The 19,537-nt window shown below is 42.1% G+C and overlaps 1 protein-coding gene across 1 annotated transcript; it reads left to right on the top strand.

Moving 5' to 3' along the window:
* Window positions 1–4,354: 4,354 nt before the first annotated feature.
* On the top strand, window positions 4,355–13,030 carry LOC4324975 (vacuolar protein sorting-associated protein 53 A). The gene is made up of 24 exons (XM_015766641.3): window positions 4,355–4,653; window positions 4,841–4,935; window positions 5,215–5,271; window positions 5,424–5,574; window positions 5,684–5,754; window positions 5,908–6,032; window positions 6,330–6,490; window positions 6,599–6,740; window positions 6,999–7,062; window positions 7,389–7,577; window positions 7,656–7,697; window positions 7,793–7,897; window positions 7,974–8,033; window positions 8,552–8,629; window positions 8,981–9,088; window positions 9,180–9,245; window positions 10,180–10,257; window positions 10,409–10,542; window positions 11,166–11,259; window positions 11,386–11,463; window positions 11,541–11,603; window positions 12,082–12,150; window positions 12,274–12,369; window positions 12,479–13,030. The coding sequence occupies exons 1-24, from the start codon at window positions 4,605–4,607 to the stop codon at window positions 12,806–12,808; spliced, it is 2,505 nt and encodes an 834-aa protein (XP_015622127.1). The 5' UTR covers window positions 4,355–4,604; the 3' UTR covers window positions 12,809–13,030.
* Window positions 13,031–19,537: the final 6,507 nt, after the last annotated feature.

Below are 19,537 nucleotides of genomic sequence, written 5' to 3'. Positions count from 1 at the left end.
TTTCAAACGGCCACCCGGGCCTAGCTGATCCCGTCAGCTGCAGATTTTTCAAACATCGAACCCCTTCCCACAAGAGCAATTTCACAAGCAGTAGTCAAACAAAACTACGCTAGGAATCACCTCACATCCGCCCATGACCGTGGGCATGGCTGTTCGAACAGTTTGTTAATCTCTGCAGAGGGGGTACACTTTACCCACACGACATTACTAACCCGGATCACCCAGCCCGTGGGGATCAGCCACGTCGGGAGACCTCCAAGCTTTCATGACAAGGCATTTCGAAAGCCGACACAGGTTTACCATATGCCGACGAGAGGGGTCCCAGACCAACAACAGGTTAGGTCCCAGACCATACTGTGCCAGGAAGCCCAGGGGTCCTCCCCGACACCACCCTGGCGAATCCACATGTCTCTCGGCATCAAGGCTCCCCTGATAAGCTAGTTACTCAGCCAGGGGTGTTCCATTCCACCCATGTGGTCGTACTTGACTTATGTTTGGATGAAATTCCAAGGAATCGGTCCTTAAGTGCGAGAGCGGGAAACCGTACACCCGGTACGTTCCCCGGTCCGCGGTTTTGGAAATTTATTTAGTTCCCAAGTCGCGCCTATGTTGGTTGGTCCAAGTCCTGGCTTCCGTTTCCCTTTTATAATGCAGTTGTGAGCTCGGGATCTGTCCGCAGCCCAACATGACTGTACCTCTACTCTATAATAAAGAGACATCTGTTGCTGTGATATTCTGTCTCCCTGTGATACCAGCACTGTTTCCTGGGACTGGTATCGATTAACAGGTTAATTTGGAGCTTCACGGGCTAGTTCCGGTCGGGACTAGTTCGGGGCGTGACATTGGTGGTGTGGGTTTGGACAGGGAATTGCGGGTGAAAGCCTTGCTGAGCCATTTGGCCAGCTGACAACGGCGACGCCGTTTGGCGTCGTTCCCCTTCTCGGAGGCGTTGTTTTAGCATACCTCTTTCCTTTCCCTACCATATTCTCCGGGTGAAAACCTTGCTTCGGTTCCGAACGAGCGGTGGCGGCGATCCACGTCGCATCCTCCTTGGGGCCACTGCTTTGGAGAAATCTCTTCGTGCAAGGATATTGTCATTGGTCTATGCATTGGCTTCGAACTTCAGTCCTAAGCCTGGACGAGGCCTTCTAGCTCCACATTTTGTTTTGCTTTTTTTAGTTTGGGTCCTCTCTTGTCTTGTTTGGTGTGTTCAACTTGTCTTGAACTACACTCTCTTCTGGAGTGGATCTTTGTAATAATTGGCTGTAGTTCTTTTTGAGCAAAGGCCGGGATATTATATTCCATTATCTAGAAAAACGAATACAAACTTTATATTCATGCATCTTAAAAAAAAAGAGAGAAAATAACCGAATAGAAGAGAAACCGTAAAAAAAGAAAAAACCAAACTGGACAGAAACGAGAAAAACGGAGAAAAAAAAGAGAAAAAAAGAAAAAAACAACCGAACAGAAACAAAAAGGAAGGGAAAAAATGGAAAACTCGCTACTCCCTCCTCCTCTCGCGCGGCGCGTCCGCCGCCACTCTCCACGCGCGACAGTGTCCAGTCGCGCGCCTCCCTCTCCGCGCGACTAATCGCCCAATAGCTTTCTCGCCATGATATATAGTGCACGAATTTGCATGCGCTTTTGTCTACCGTTTCCGGCCCAAACCAACACATGGTCCGCACGCCCACCATAATCCCGCTACGGCCCAACTACAGCCCGCCGGGCGACGGTGCCGCATTCCGCCGCGAGCCCGCGACGTATTCCCGTTTCCCACCCGCCGCGGCTCGCAACGAATGTGATCTCACCTTCGGTCAGGAAAGGAAACGAGAGGGAATGAAAGGCAAGCCCCCGATATCAAGGAAAATCATTTATAATCACCGAGATTTTGTTTCCATGGGTGAAAGATTTGTTGCTCTTTGCTTTATATTTACGATGTCTCCATGCATTGATGCAACGCTATTCGTTCGCGTGGTTTTGGATTTCGTCCGGCGAGAGGAGACGAGACGAGACGAGATGCCTCGCACGAAGCTTGTGTTGAAGCTCATCGAGAACGAGAAGAAGCGGAAGGCCACGTTCAAGAATCGCCGGGACGGCCTCAAGCAGAAGGTGTCGCAGTTCGCGACGCTGTGCGGCGTCGAGGCCTTGCTCATCTGCGTCGCCCCCGCCGTGGCGGGCGGCGAGGTCACGACGTGGCCGCCCGACCGCGCCGCCGTGCTGGACCTCATCGCGAGGCTCCGGGCGACGCCGCCGGAGAAGATCCGGCAGCTGCACAACACCCAGTCCCAACTCCGGGACGATCTGGACAAGCAGCAGCGGTTGCTCCTCAAAGTCCAGAAGTGCGGCGCCGACGACGTGCTCACACCGTGGCACTGCAGCCTGTACGACCTCTCCCTCGACGGCCTCAATGCGCTCCACGACACCCTGTCCGAGACGCTGGACAGGGCGCACCGGCGGATAGCCGCGCTCGGCGGCGGCCACGGCCACGTCCACGACGACGCCGCGTCGTCCTCCGAGTTCTCGGTCCCCGCGCCCGCGCCGCACGCCGTGGCATTGCCGGACAACGCCTTCGACTTCCCGTTCGCCCCGTCGAACACCGGCCCCGTCGTCGGCGCCCACTACTTCTACCCTCTCCACGACACCCTGCCGCTGCCGCTGCCGCTGCCACAGCAGGTTCCCGGCCAGCATCCGCCGTGCATCGCCTACCAGATGCCGCCGCCGCCGTGCCTCGCCTATCAGATGCCGCCGCCGCCGCCGCCGTCGCTCGCCGCGGCGCCATTCGACCAGTGTATGAGCGCCACGGGCTTCATGGACAGCAACCCTTACGCCACCCACATCATGCACGGTGGCTCGACGGCTGCTGGCCTCCTCGACGATCATGGCCAGATCTTCTCCGCCGGCGCAGGGTACGACGACGACGACATTCTTGGGCACGGCTTCGGCTTCGCCGCCGGCACCGGGTACGATCTTGACCCGCGCATGGCCACCGCCGACGTTTGGCCGATGAACACGCTCAACAATATTCCAAACGATGGCGGCATCGGCTTCCAGCTGCAGAACGATCTGAAGTGGATGCTTCCAGGTGGTAGCAACGGGAGTAATTTGCAAGGCGGCTTTCAGATTTAGCGACATGCTGATCTCACTTGTGTGGATTCAGCTTGCTTTTAACCTAGGTTTATGAGAATATTAGTACACTCGCTTGCTTTTAGTTCCAGTGTTTGATTAGGAACCATGAAAGCGTTAGGACTTAAGTAATTTACTCTTGCAGGGATGATTAGAAGGCTAAATTTTACTGTAATAAATTATTGTGACAGATCTTGTTATGCTTTTTAGACAAACAGGTCTTGTTTCTTATGCACACCAAACATCGTTGATCTTTTTATTTGTCATGAATTATTGTGACAAATCTTGTCCTTGATCACACCAACATCAAATTTCAGGAAACCCCGATATTTTTAAGGTCAATGTTGCATAAAATCCCAGGTAACAGGTACCACATAAACCCACGTGTATTGGTTATAAAGTTTCAAAAATCCATCTTTATACATGTTGAGCTATTCGCTTAAAAATTTTAAAATACAGTGTTTATATGAAATTTTAATTTATTAACTAAGGTTGTTGTTTTAATTTTTCATTATTTTAAAAACAATGTTTTTGAGATATGACATAATTGATTGGGATTTCAATAACGATGTGGTTTTATGAAAACAATAAAACCTACTGTTATGTACTTATGTGCTACATCATAATATATGTGTTTTTGTAACTTTGGCCATACAGGGTTTGCTGAAGATAGAAACAACTAAATTTAGATTTATAACTTATGTAACTTTGTAACTCTAGGCTTTCTTTAGATGGGATGTGCCTCAGATTTAGATTTATGTAAATTTTAAGTTGCCAAAATAAACAATTAAATGAATCTTTACGCAGCCACGCCAAAGGATTCACCTAGATGCTTCAGTCAACATACTATGACAAGCAGAACAACGTTTATTCTTATCTCTTTTATATAGTAATATGTCCTTGCTATATAAAAATAAAAGCAGAACTACAATGTCTTAAAGAAAAAAAAACCATGTTTTTTGGGTTTATCTAGCCTTGGTCTATTGTCAATCGTTTGAATATGCTATGATTATAAATAGATGATTCCTATTCATACAATATTTGCTAATACATGCATTGCACGATTACTAGTTCTCTAAAAAAAGCAAAATATTTCTCTGAACCCGTTGATGGGCCTGGGGGCCGGCATTAAGGACCACCCAAACGAGACCCACGAAACATGTGTAGCTAGGCCCAACGGAGAGCGGGGCGGGTTGAATCATCTGCCGCAACCGAGTCGTTAGCCCGATTTGCCAGTTCACCACCACCGGATACCGGTGAACACCAAATCGGCAAGTGACGCAGCCGACGACCACCTCGCCGACGATTCCCTCCTCCTCCACCTCCCGCCGCGCGCGCGAGGGGCAGCCCGCCGCCACCTCCTCCCCGCCGTACGAATCCCACCGGATCGGCTCCGCCGCGGCGCGCGCCCCACCCTCCAGATCCTCCGGGGGCGGGCGGGCGGGCGGGCGCTCGCGGGGGAGGGGAGATCTCGGGGAGCCATGGACAAGTCCAGCGCCCTCGAGTACATCAACCAGATGTTCCCCACCGGTACGCGCGCGCCCGCCGCTCGAATCGAGTCGATCCCTCCGCACGCGAGCTTGCTACTGCGGCAATGCGCTCGTTTGAGCTGCCGCGCCTGTTCCGAGATTTAGTATAGTGTTCGTTCGAGGCGCTTAGGGTTATAGCTTGCGTTTGATGTGTATATGTGTGTTTTTTTTTATTTGGCGGATTGTAGAGGCGTCATTATCGGGCGTCGAGCCGCTGATGCAGAAGATACAGAGCGAGATTCGCCGGGTGGACGCCAGCATCCTCGCCGCCGTCCGGCAGCAGGTTCGGCCTTGCGTTCTCACGTTTCATTTCGTGCAATGCTATGGTTTGTAGTGTGTACACTCGTCGGGGTTTGGATTGATTCATCTGACCAAACTATAATGTGTTTTTATGCACTTAGATTGTGGTGATGTGACTGTAGTTAATTTAATTCAAATTTGCACTTTAATGAACATGTTGTTCCGAAAGCTTCAGGCTAAAATTATCTTAATTGCAGTGTGTGCTTCATATCGCTCATCATTAAACTATATCTGATAACGGGCAGCTATTTTTTGTTCACAGAGCAACTCTGGAACCAAGGCCAAGGAAGAACTTGCTGCAGCAACAAATGCTGTTCAGGTCATCATTTTCACTTTCCTATAATGTGCCCTTTTTTCCACAATGAACGTGTTGGATCGATTGGATTAGCTTGGGATCTGAAAAAGTTAGTCAGATACTAGTTTTAGCATTTCATGGCATGATTGGAGCTTAAATTTGCTGTCTACTAACAGGAACTGATGCACAAGATACACGAGATAAAAACTAAAGCAGAACAAAGTGAATCAATGGTTCAGGAAATCTGTCGTGACATAAAAAAGCTGGATTGCGCGAAGAGACATATAACAACTACAATAACCGCTCTTCATCGTCTTACTATGCTTGGTTAGTTTCCTTAGTTAACTTTTTTGATTGGAATATGTGCTGTTGTGCCTAAAAGGTCATTGATGCATCTGCCTAAGCTAAATCATATTGGTCCATGCATTGTGTGCAGTTTCTGCTGTCGAGCAACTTCAGGTCATGGCCTCAAAACGTCAGTATAAAGAAGCAGCTGCACAACTGGAGGTAAGGAAAATAATTATTTGATACACCTATAAAACTTTGCAATGCTAAACAGCTAACGGTGACAATCTTACATGATTGGCATGCTGGTACTTAATCATAATTGTTGTGTCAAAGAGTTCCTACTTGGCTTCTGATTTCTCTTTATTTCTTCAGGCAGTAAACCAGTTGTGCAGTCATTTTGAAGCATATAGGGATGTGCCGAAGATAACAGAGCTCAGAGAGAAATTCAAGAATATCAAGAAAATCCTCAAATCTCATGTGTTTTCTGATTTTACAAGGTGCGCAAATAATGAACTTGATAAGTCAATGAAAGAAGATATCAGATTTTTCATCAGTTGGTGGCAGTGTGAGTTCTGGCCACCCACTGAATTCTAAACCAACCAGTTATTATAAGCAAGATCTACAAAGCTACAAAAGACAAGTTAAATTGATGAGTTAACAGGGAATGGGAGACCTAACTTGATGAGCGACTCTTTTGGTTCATTTTAAGTTACAGTACTCAGCTTTCTGTAGTGTCCAAACCTACTGCGCAATGTGTCACACCGCCAGTCTGCTAACTGTTATATATATCGCAGCTTAGGAACTGGGAAGGAAACTGAGGATGCAACTCTATTGCAGCAGCTATCTGATGCTTGCTTGGTGGTTGATGCTTTGGAGCCCTCTGTGAGGGAAGAACTAGTTAAGAATTTTTGCAGCAAGGAACTTACCTCATATAAGCAGATCTTTGAAGGAGCAGGTCAAAATTTTCATATGCTACTTGAAACATGTTGCTTTTGCCCTTATAGTGTAGTTTACACTCTCCTTTTTCTTCTTTGTTATTTGCTACTTCTGGAACAAAATTCAGAACTTGCCAAGTTAGATAAGACCGAAAGGAGATATGCATGGATTAAACGTCGTCTACGATCAAATGAGGATACCTGGAAAATATTTCCACCTTCTTGGCATGTTGACTATCTATTGTGCATTCAGTTCTGTAAGATTACAAGGTTTGATTCCACCCTCTCAATTTTTGCAGTTATTGTACAATATAGAACTAGCAATCCTTCGTCAGTTGGATCTACTTTGTTTTTTCTGCATTAGCTTGCTACCTATATTTGTAGAATTGGGGCTTTTATTATAATCTATTCCTGTACTGTCTTAGTCACCCAGATGTAAATTTGTTCTAGAACATTAAGGTCAATTCTTATATTTGGCTGAACAAGCCAACTTATAGGTTATATTGTGATAAATTACTCCTTTTTCAGGGCCCAGCTTATTGATATCCTTAACAATTTGAAAGAAAAGCCAGACGTTGCGACTTTGTTATTGGTAATTTTCCTTGTGATTTGCTGGAAGTACGTAGGAGTATCATTTATCTGAGCATGCTGTGGAAATTAATATTTTTTCTGATGTTTTGGGGCTTTTCTAGTCGTTATATTTCCTTCAAACTTTCAAAGTCTTCTTTCATCTCTATGGTATTCAGTGTAATGAAGATCAATAAAACAAATAATTTTATGTACTTCATAGTGATGCAGCTTCACAAATCTTCCAGTGCTAGAGAGCTGTGAAAATTTTAAAATGGTGTATTCGAACGCTCGTGGATTTGTTTGCAATATGTAACCACTGTACTGAACATTGAAATTTTTGTAATCCAGGCATTACAGAGAACCCTTGAATTTGAGGAAGAATTAGCAGAGAAATTCAGTGGTGGGGTGACGACAACTCGGAATAAAGAGTCAGCGAGTGATGATGAAAATGAGGACACTGGGCGTAATAAAATTGTTTCAGACATACGGAAGAAATACGAGAAAAAACTGGCAGTGCCCAATGATGAAATTGGACATGTACGTTTAATATTGATGCTTCCTTTCCCTGTAACATGTATTTTTTTCCCTAACTCTTCTGCAATACTTTACTGGCAGGACAAAGACAAGCAGAAAGATTTATCGATTCCTGGTGCTGGTGTTAGTATTCTATGAGCTTTGCAGTTTCTGATGGTTTTGGATGATTAACTTTTGTGAATACTCATATCTCTTATCTTACCATTGTATTCTGGCAGTTCAACTTCCATGGAATTATATCATCTTGTTTTGAACCATACATGAGTGTGTACATAGAACTTGAGGAGAAATCTCTAGTGGATCAGTTAGATAAACTTATCCAGGTACATGAAACAAACTATACTTGGTATACTTGGTCCGGGGTTTGTTCATCTTGAGCTTACCCTTCTATTCTGGCAGGAAGAAAAATGGGAGACAGAGGAAGGGAGTCAAACATATATTCTGTCAAGCAGCATGCAGGTAAAAGGAAATTGCATGGTGGTTAACAGTCTTGTTTTTAGTAGGTTAGCCTCGGTTGGCTGACAGTAGTTTCCAAGCTTGTTCAAAACCTTGTGAAAACCATACCATTTCTGTTAAAATTGGTCAAACAATATTGAATTTCTTCTTTCTCCATTGCCCCTTGGGCTTGCAAAACTCTTAAAGCTAGTATTAGGTTTTTCAAAGTTGGCCCTAGCAAATTTTGTGCACACAGGCCTGTTTGTTTTATTGTCACACTTTGCTGAAGTCAACTTAACTTTTGTGACATGCAGTTTTTTTGCTTACCAAAACTGTGGTATGACAAACCTTTTTAACAACCCACTTGGCATGCACTTCCTTTCTTGCCCATTTCTGCTTAAGCTGTGGGTGGATGATTCTTTTTTTACCATGATAAGTGCGCCATGCCAAAGTTAAATGTCGCTGCGTTTGGTAGCCATTAAAGATTTGATGCTCTGCAATGTGTTAATCATGCTAATCTGCTTTACAATTTGCTTATGCAGGTGTTCTTGATAATAAGGAGAAGCTTAAATAGGTGCAGTGCATTAACAAAGAACGAGACATTATTTAACTTGTTCCAGGTAAACAGGTTTTGTAGGCAGTTTTCTTCGTATGGACAGTTCCGTGTTGTTTGCTCCAACAAATATTTCCTATTTTCCTTAGTGCGTGCTGTTAAATTGGGTATCTGGCTGCAGCTGTATGCTGTTACAAACATTATTTTACTTGGGCAGAGGTTCTAAATTTCATAATATTAGTTGATCTTACTGACTATTCGAGCTCAACAGTTCTGACTTATGAGTTTTGTTGGACTATTTCACTAGTACATGTTTGTTATGGTTATCTGTTTAGAATTTATAATGTGATCAAAACTGATGAGTGATGAGGTTTGACCTTCAAGAGGATTTTGCCTGATAAAATATATTTCATGTTAGGTATTTCAAAGAGTACTTAAAGCCTATGCATCGAAGTTATATGCCAGATTACCAAAAGGTGGAACTGGGATTGTTGCAGCTGCTACTGGTACTGATGGGCAGATCAGGGTATGATGATAGTCATTATTCATTGTTTTTTTCTTATGTTTTGCTTGCCTTATCTGGTAATACAAATTTAAATCATGTGCTGGTACTGCAGACCTCCGACAGGGATGAGAAAATGATATGCTATATTGTTAACACTGCAGAATATTGTCACCAGACAGTAAGTTCATTTTCCCTTGCAAATAAACTATAGCTGGCAGCATGATTCTCTTTTTGGACAAATGCATTACCTTTTTTTTTTTTGAGATGGATGGACAATACATTGCTACTAAACTTGCAAAATGTTACTGCAAAAAACAAACTTGCAAAATGGCACTGCAAAAAACAAAGCAAATATCATTGTGCTATGCTCCTGCAAACCTTGCTTTGTTCGCAGAATGCCATATTGTTAAGTGATAGTAATATGAATGAATTTAATAATGCCAAACTGCTCATGCATATGGTCAGAACTTGTTGCATTTTAGCCTCTCATTTACGTTCTTAGTTCTTAGTCCATAGCTCTTGAGACCCTGTATCACTGGATACTTCCTCAATCCCTAACCAGAGGACCTCACCCCCCCCCCACCCCACCCCCCCCCCCCCCCAAGTTGTTTCATATTGGAAGACTAGCATTTATAACTAGTATACTGGAGTTGGCACTAGTTGGAGACTGTGACTAATGCCCAAGTTTCTTTGCAATCAAGCCAAGAGTAGTATTTGTGTTTGGTGGCTTACCATCATCATCCACCAAGGCTGCATTCAGTAGTGACGTTCAGCAGGCTCAAAAGAGTTCCTGCTGGGAGTCTTGTGTCTCATGCTGAGAAGCTGTCCGCAGATTTGGTCTTGTATTATATGCACCAGTAAAGAAAGGGAGTAAGAGAGAAGGCGAGAGGAGCAAGTGAGGCCGAAAAAATATGTGCTTCTTTGTAAGTCTGTCTCTGTGTGACGATAGGGGCCAAAATGCCCTAGTCAATCATAAGCAATACAGTATTTGCAATGTCATTTTGCAAGCCTAGCACTTCCAGAGCATCATGTAGATAAATTTTCTATCCTGTGTGTATGACTGAGATCAAGTTTTCTTATGTGACTATTGACCTTTTGTATAAATTTGACAGTCTGGTGAGCTAGCTGAGAATGTTGCTAAGATGATTAACCCCCACTTTGCTGACAAAGTGGACATCTCTGAAGTTCAGGTGACTGATCATTTTCCTTTGTTCTTGTTTTTGTTTTTTTTGTTCTACCCACCCAATGTGACTGTTCTAGCAGTAGACATTCAACTGCTATGTTTGGTCTTTGAACTACTGTTAACATTCTAGAAATTTCTCCATACTACAATGCTGGCAGGATGAGTTCTCAGCTGTGATCATGAAAGCGTTGATGACACTTGTACATGGCCTTGAAACCAAATTTGATGCTGAAATGGTTGCAATGACTCGCGTGCCATGGTCCACCCTTGAAAGTGTTGGCGACCAATCAGAGTAGGATTTTATTTAATTTCTTTTATATTACATAATTTACTGGTATTTCATTTTTTTCAAAAGCCTTATCGTGTACTTGAAACTAGTTGAAACAATTGATCAGTGTACTTCACAGAAATCCAAGCCCACAATCTAGATTTTATGGGCAAGTGAAAAAAATGGGAGTCTGTCCCATAGACAGCAATAATAATAGGGATCTATTTTTTGACCAGAAGCTGCATATCGTGGACTGTAAAGAAATGCAAATATACTAACTTATATGGTAGATTGCTGGAAGGAACAGATTTAGTAAGGAGCATGGATAGAAACTGCTAGCAAAAAATCATGTCTCCAGTATCCCATCCCTTCAAGTTTGAATAAATATAGTCTGTTCAAATGCCATCCATTAGCAAATGTGAAAATCAGCTAGTTAACTCCTGGATTTGCACTATATACATATAAGTTTTAAATGGATCTTTCAAATTTTGAAATAGTCATTATTCTTTGAATTGCACAAAAGAAAAAAATAATTTGCATGTGTAAAGATTATTTGGGTTGCATATTCTTCAGATTAGCCAAAAAATACATTTGATTATTCTTGAGTACATGAATATCCGTTGACAGGATTCACTGTTCCATGCCAGATACGTAAATGGTGTCAGCTCTATTCTGTCCAGCAGTATTCCTGTGCTCGGTAACCTGCTTTCACCAACCTACTTCCAGTATTTCCTGGACAAAGTAAGTTCTGTTTCGAGTGCTTTCTTTATCCTAGTAAAACCGTGTAGGTCCTTATTATCTTGTGTTATGAACCATATATTGGCCATATCAAGCATAGTTATAATTACCTGTGTTGTTCTGATGCAGTTGGCAGCCTCTCTTGGACCTCGGTTTTATCTCAATATATACAAGTGCAAGCATATATCAGAAACTGGTGCACAGCAGGTCAAATTTATTCCTTATGAAGCTCTCTCGTTTCTGTTCAGCACATTCCTCACCACTACCTTTGCATTTTGTGGCAGATGCTTTTGGACACTCAAGCTGTAAAGACTATTCTGCTAGACATCCCATCTCTTGGAAAACAGGTATTCTTATCGCCACTAAATCATCGTGGCATATTGCATGAAGTATTGTATCTTTTAGTTACTAAGTAGTGGGTTAAGGGAACCTGCCAAGTGGGAAGCATTTGTTGGATTTGTGGACGAAATTTGGCTCTGGGAAGAAATATGTAGTAAAAGCTATCTGATTCTTTTATCACTCAAAGGTTGGCAGCAAACATATACTCCATCTGTTTCACGATGTAAGACTTTCTAGCATTGTCCATATTCACATAGATGTTAATGAATCTATACATATAATAATGTCTAGATTCATTAGCATCTATATGAATGTGGGCAATGCTAGAAAGTCTTACATTGTGAAACGGAGGAAGTACAAAATATTTGCTTAGCAAACCAGGATGTTGGCTGCAAAAGACAGATGTATAATTCAACACTTAGTTGCAGGTAGACAGCCTTTTAAGTTTGCTCCATATTTTACATGTGGTTTCTTCAATTGTAATAGAGTACCGCTGCGGCTAGCTACTCCAAGTTTGTAAGCCGGGAAATGAGTAAAGCTGAAGCACTCCTAAAGGTATTGGGGGAAAAAGAGAAACTTTGAGCTTTGATGTACATGACTACATCTGTATTGTTGAAATCGCAGTTTACCACTGACTAGCTCCAGGTAGAATCTTCCTAATAACATTGATGGATGCAGGTTATTTTGTCACCAGTTGACTCTGTTGCTAACACCTACCGCGCTCTCCTACCGGAAGGAACACCACTTGAGTTCCAACGGATACTTGACCTCAAGGTTTCATTTTCCTGCATACCTTTCTTCTTCTCTATGCCAAGTTCAATCTCCGTCCTCGGCCTAACCTGACACTTGATTTTCTGCACTTGGTGTTCTTGCTTTATCACAGGGATTGAAGAAAGCAGACCAGCAAACCATACTGGAGGACTTCAACAAGCATAGCCCCGCTATCAAACACCCTGCCGTTGCTCCAACAGTTGCACCACCAGTTGCCACTTCATCCGCCCACCACATTGCACCGGTCACCACCCCGACCGTTTCGACCACACCAAGCATGGCTACCTTGACAGGAGCTCTGGCCAACCGGGAGGACGTGCTCGCCCGCGCCGCGGCGCTTGGGCGGGGCGCGGCCACTACAGGGTTCAAGAGGTTCCTTGCGTTGACAGAGGCGGCCAAAGATCGGAAGGACGGGCCATTTCGCAAGCTGTTCAATGCTTAGGCTTTTTTTATTATTATTATTTTGCTCGTGCTTGTTGTTCATAGTTTGCATCTCCTGCAGTGCACATAGATATAGGAAATTTTCCCCCACACACATAACCTTCGGTGTATAATGAGCTAACATTTTGATCCCATCTTGCGGAGTACGAGTAATTGAATTGTATTGGAAAAAGGTATCATCATAGTTTCAGTAATAATAGTAGGTTCTGTTGTTTTGTTTGTACGTGAACGTTTAATGAAGATATACGGGTTTTTATAAATTCCTTTAAAAATTTTTGCCGGGTCGGCCAAAGACCAATTTCATTAAGATTGGGGAGAAAAACAAAGAAATGTTACTAGTCCGGGAGAGATCCCAGACATAGCGTTCCTAGACATAGCATGAACAAACGAAAAAGAAAGAGACAATACAACAACTATTACTTGCCGAATTGGGAGAAGATCCCAGCTACCCTCCACACCGCGATTTCTTCTTTTATATTCTCGGCTACTTGCTCCGTGGTCATCGACACATGCTGAAAAATTCTAGCATTTCGTTCCTTTCAAATAAGCCAGCAAATTAACATGAAGGCACTGTCGAAAATTCTAGCATTTCGTTCCTTTCAAATAAGCCAGCAAATTAACATGAAGGCACTGTCGAAGTCCACTTTGTAACTCGTCCGAAAACGGCGTCGCGTTGCAAGCCACCAGTTCAACACCAAAGTGCACAACACAAGGGGAAGTTAATAATTTTGTAATGCTGAAAGATTGCAATTTCCCTGCCTGCGGGCCGAAGCTTTTGTAGGATGCCAACCTGCTGATATGGGCCATGGCGCCAGGCAGCTGCCGCGGTTGGGCTCGATTTCACTTGAGATAGGAATATCAATATGGCACCAAAACCTGCATTTTTGTTTATAGAGGAAAATTGCATGTTGGTTGCAACCGATATGCAACGAAACCTAGCAGGTAAACATCAGTCACACATCATGAATACTTCCAGATCAACATACCCAGTGTTCATCTTCTTCTACCAGTCATCCATCAAGTGCAAGGTGTCACTCAGACTTGTCTTAGTTGTTCTGTGCAGACTGCAGACTTTTCATTGAGATCTCTAAAAGTAACCATCTGTCCATTGGACATGGATTATCTAAAATTAAAATCGACATGGATGTTACAGGGTAGTGATGAAGAGGCCAATTCTTAGCTAGTTCTGGAAAGGTTCTTCACTTTCTTTCTGCCGCTCAGAATCCGGTTCTGTCATAGCTGGTTAATGGTCAATGGAGAATCAAGAATGGCCGGTGTGGTGATGATGAGGATTGTGTTCTTCGTTCCAATACACACGCAGAAAGAAAAAAAAAGAAAAGAAATTATCGCCACTTGCGCATCGCCAACAAAGCTCACACGCACATGCATCTACAGGCTAAATCCCTGGCTCATGTGTTGGGCAGGATGCTTTACTCATCTGTACACAAGGGGGTCCCTACGGTCTTTCCATATGCAGATCATGACAGCAATGTAGATCTAACTCAAAAAACAGCTAGCCAGCACAACATTTAGTACGCCACAAAACTGACATCGTGTTGAGTGGTATTGCCATGTTTTTATGTTTAGGGGATTATTATGGCATCCATCTTGAAACTGCCAAAACAATTAAAAAAACTCTCCTGAAACCTGTTCTTTTTTTTCTGAAAAAAATAATCTGCTAGCCTCAGGCTATCACTCATGATCTCTGCCTTGTGGTTTGTGACAATGCGCTCTTTAATCGACTGAAGAAAACACACACACATATGGACTCGTGATTCAGCAACCAATTTATTGTCTCTACTTTTTTAAAAGCAGTGTTGTTCTTCTCCTATCTTACCATCGTAATACCCCAAAATCCGATTAACAAAACAACCTGAAAAACCGGATAGAAAAAAAAACAAAATCCTATAATTTCTATTCCGTTACAACGCACGAGTATATATTGACACTAGTACACCAAGCATCCATGTTTTTTTTCTCAATTTCATTTTTATGAAATATAAACTGTCATTTCCCATACAGGCTTCGTGATAGGCTATTGAATCACAGCATGATCCCATTTGTCGATCTGATGATAATTATTTTCGGCGGTCAATCATGGAAGCATGATTCAAGGACACTGCACAATGTAGTATAAGCTTCCACCTGCCATGTTCTTTTCCAGGATTCAAAGAGTCCCATACGATACCTTAACATGCGCCCTCAATTTTCTAATGCATACGTTGCACGTGATGTGTGCAGCAGATCAGTACTGCTTTGTTAATAATCGCTTGATTAATCCCTCTCTGTTGCTTGTCACCCCGATCTGTGATTAGTTTAAATTAAGTTTTGTTGGATTTGATCTCTCTTGATCCTGAATAGGAGTTGGAGTTGCTTGTTCTATTCCTACAAGCAAGTGATCTTTTAAGCTGGTTGGTGCAGTGATCATTTTCTTGATTTCTCCAGGTCTCGCATGGTAGCTATATATTCAGAATTCTGTCACTATTATGTTAAGAGATTTTATAGTGGATATTCCAGTGGAACATGCTCCTGGTGTGCAAGATGTATTATAATATGGTATTCTGATTGCAGTTGATAGTAACATAAACTCTTTTTAAATTTTTCGACATCGACAGTAACATTGACTTATACAGCCCAAGTGCTAGGAGTAGGCGAGTAGCTTCTCATGAGAACTTCAGAATTCTCTATCTGCAGAAAACCGCACATAATTGATCATTTGACAACAGATGAATGAATGGCTTTTCAACGGCATTGCTGGCATGTTGAGCCTGGACAGAGAGAACAATCTGTTTGGCTCCATGTCGATTGTCGGAGAAGCCTACTATTGGACAGTTGGACATTTGCTACATAGGACGATGAGAAAATGGTGCTTGTCTGGGAATTTTGAATTCACTCGAACTCAACTGTTTATGTTATATGTTGTGTTATACCATCTCTTTTTTTTAATAGACGATGCCATTGACTTTTAGATACATGTTTGACTATTCGTCTTATTCAAAAAAGTTTACGTGATTATATTCTATTTTGTTGAGAGTTATAGTATTACTAAAAGTGCTTTAAGCATGATGTGTATCATATGTATTTATATAAAAATTTTAATAAGATGAATGATCAATCATCTGTCCAAAAGGCAATGGCATTATCTATAAAAAAATAGAATATGTTTGGATGAGTAATGAGTTGAAGATTTTAGGTGCAGTTGATGAGAAACCAATATTATATTTAGCTGGTGAGAACCTGAGCAAGCTAAAAAAAACTAGTTTTTAATGACTAGTATATTTTCTGGATTATGTAACTACATATTCTTAGAATCTCGACCGTTGGAAGCGTTAAAAGATTTTGGAAGTAGCTATAGTTGACATTAGCACGCCCTCGAACAAGCCCATAAGCTCTCCCATCGTCATGTGAATTTCCTGTAAAATCTGTTTAGCTGTTGGACTGAATTTCACCAAAACGAAACTGCACTATATGTGAACTGAAGAGCATGTGCGTGCCAGTTTTCTGAAGTGAGGAGAAACGGGGAGCTATGTGGGGGGGGGGGGGGGGATGCAGCAGGCAATGACAACGCGATAACAGGCTGTGTTTGACGGCGAAATTGGATAGAGGCTATTTTCTCTGGCTGTTGAGGAGGAGGGATTTTTGGACGCTTCCTCACAACGGGAGACGCCGAGACGGAGGGGGAGGAGGAGGATCGGCCAGGCGGCCAGCGCGAGACGACGTGCAGATGCGCATCTACTGGCATCTCTCCCTCTTGTCTGTCCCCGTCATAGAGTGTTTGTGGAGAGGCATATTTGCTTTCGTTGCTCAAAACTGATGCGTCCGTTACGTGCACACCGGAGGTTGACACGAGGTTTGGAGGATTGGGTTTTTTACGGGTTTGGCATGGTTGGTTTTGATGCTTTATTTAAAAGGTTGTTTTTCTTTGCCTTCCGCTATGTTGCTGGTAAGGATGATTTTTGTTTATGTTAGCGTTCATTTGCTAGAAATAGTACACTTGAAATTGGTGAGAATTATTTTTATCTCGTTATTGATTTGATTTTTATGGCAAAAACACGCGTTGCGAAACACCATTAATAATAACGTGAATGAATTTATGAGTTTTGATCAAATACAAAGACATAGAGGTACCTGGAAGAGATTGATCTGACTACACAGCAGCGCGACAACATCAAAATAAGTTGTGTTGTTTTTATTGTAACTGTAGCCCACCTACAGCCACAGTCGACTGCATCGTAGTATAGGTGAACAAACCTGACGTACATATGTAGTAAATCATACTTAACTTTAAAATATCTTGTGTTCTATCCTACTTTTGCACAATGCATTTCTTTTTTCCTTTTTTTCTAAAGAAAACCTTCCCGGTTTTCTTGCAAGCAAAGTGTTTTTTTTCCACAGGGAGCTCTTCCTACCTAAATACCAACATACATGTACATATACACTAACTAACAAATGATGCAACTCACGTCATCATAAACTGGAAGCAGATATTGCCTTAGAAGCTCTTAGATATTTAGAGAGAGAAAAATACAATAATTATAGCAAGAATTTTTCTTAGCATGACCTATCTATTATATTATTAAGATAACCTTAAAAATAGGTATCACGCTTGTTATGAAGCTAAAAATTCCCATATTAATTGGAGAAAAAGAAAATGTTAGATCATGATGTGTCCGAATTATAGCGGTGTAGATTGATTGATATAGTTGTATTAAAAAAAGACAATTATATAATAGAAATAGAAGTTAAGAGTTGTATATAAAATCTAAGCTATAGAAATAGAATCTAAGAGTTGTACATGATATCCAAATCTTATAGAAAATAGAAGGTAAAAGTAATATATGAAATCCAAATATATTTCTAGTACCTATAAAAAATCAGAGTTGTATATTAAACCTAACTTTACATGTATTATCTTGTTTGATGAATTTTCGTGCTAAAAATTCATAGAAGATATAATAAATTATTGGGCATTTAATTTTATATGAAAATATTATTTGCAACCTAATTTTACTGAATACATACCAGACATGTATCTATGACATGTGGGCCTAGAAATTTCAAATATTATGATATTGGACTCGTTTTGTTGTATAATTTGAATAGAAAGTGATGGTTCAAATGGATTTTAAATCCGATGTACCATTTAAAAGATTGGAGCTATTAAAAGAAAAGAAATAAGCAAGTGCTATCGTTACTTGCTTTGCTACGTGAGGATCATTATCTCTAATTTAGAAATTGACAGTGGCGATTAAACACATGGGGCCCACTGTCATTAGCCATGTTAATCACATCATTATCTCCAGACTTCAGTACACGTCGACGGATTGGCTCGTCTTTGCGTTGGCTTATCACGAAGATTGGCGCGGGCGCTGGAAATTCGGAGGCGGTTTTCGTCGCCGCTGCCTATATAAGGAGCAGACCCCATCTGGAGCCGAGAATGCTGACGACGCCACAGGAGACACCCAACCACCGTTTTCATTCATCCCATTCCTCTTAGTAGATTAGGAAAATCAGGAGAGGAGATTGAAGCCGGCCGGTGATAGCAAACCGGCGCCGCTGCGGAGAGAATTAAACACCGCAGTCGGCGTTCTTCGTCAAGTCGATTCATTTATCGACAACATAGCGCCATTCAGGATATTTGCGCTGGATGGTGAGCACATTAAATAAATATTAATTTTCTAGATTAAACACAATAGATGTTCGGTCCTTATTGGCGATCGGAACATCTGCGTGTTTTTAATCTATCTTGATCTCGATGATTAAAGCCAGATCAATGAGAGCCGAAACACGGTTATCATCAAATTCCATTTATACGATCAATGGTATAAGGCTGGTCCAGTCCTCATTGGCGATTGGATTATCCGAATACTATTTGATATTTTCTATGCTCAAAACTAGATGTCCGACCCTCATTGGAGATTGGATCATCTATTTGTTACTATGATACCGATAACAATGGCGCTAGATATGTCCAACTTTCATTGGTGATTGGACAATCTAAACGGTGTTTTACAAAATATATTTTGCTACCATGCACACGCATGGGAGTTATTCGTGGTCTTTGGAAGATAAAAATTATGGCCGAGTATTTACGAGGCCAGTGTCACGATATTATTAACATGTCTAAACAGACAGGAATGGATACACGTTACTAGGTTCCGACGAGGCAAAAGTAACGATATATCCACATCTAATAAAGGCCGGCATATATGACTGGGCACCGACGAGGCAAAAGTCATCCCCTTTATTATGATGATTCATGTATGGACGTGGTGATAATATATTGTGACCGGGTTTCGGCAAAACAAAGCCACCTATATCACAGTTATCATTAAATCTCCGTATCAACCTCAACCTTCGGCGAGCAATTAATTTTGAAGATGATGATCACAAAGCGCAGCTTAATTAGAGGTATTCCATAGGCTTGTCCTGTGGATGTAATTAACCGGTAGCCTCATTGCTAGGCATCGGGAATCAGTGGACTGCACGCAATCTCCAGTCAGCATACCTCTCCATTAAGCATTCCTCGCGAAGGCAAAAGGCGAACTCCTGCGGGAGCCCTCATGTATTTGTAAACATTCATGTTAATGAATGATGATTAATAAAAATACAGGGTTTCCCTATTTTCTGTGTGTTCATCAAACATATCTAGCTCACTCCACGTAAAAATGCACGGGGTAATCTCCTACTGTCTCCGTCCTAAAATATAATAAATTTTAGCTATAAATCT

Source organism: Oryza sativa, chromosome 1 (genome assembly GCF_034140825.1).
Source record: "Oryza sativa Japonica Group chromosome 1, ASM3414082v1".
In the NCBI taxonomy this organism is placed as follows: domain Eukaryota; kingdom Viridiplantae; phylum Streptophyta; class Magnoliopsida; order Poales; family Poaceae; genus Oryza; species Oryza sativa.
This window is presented reverse-complemented; position numbering and strand designations above follow the sequence as displayed.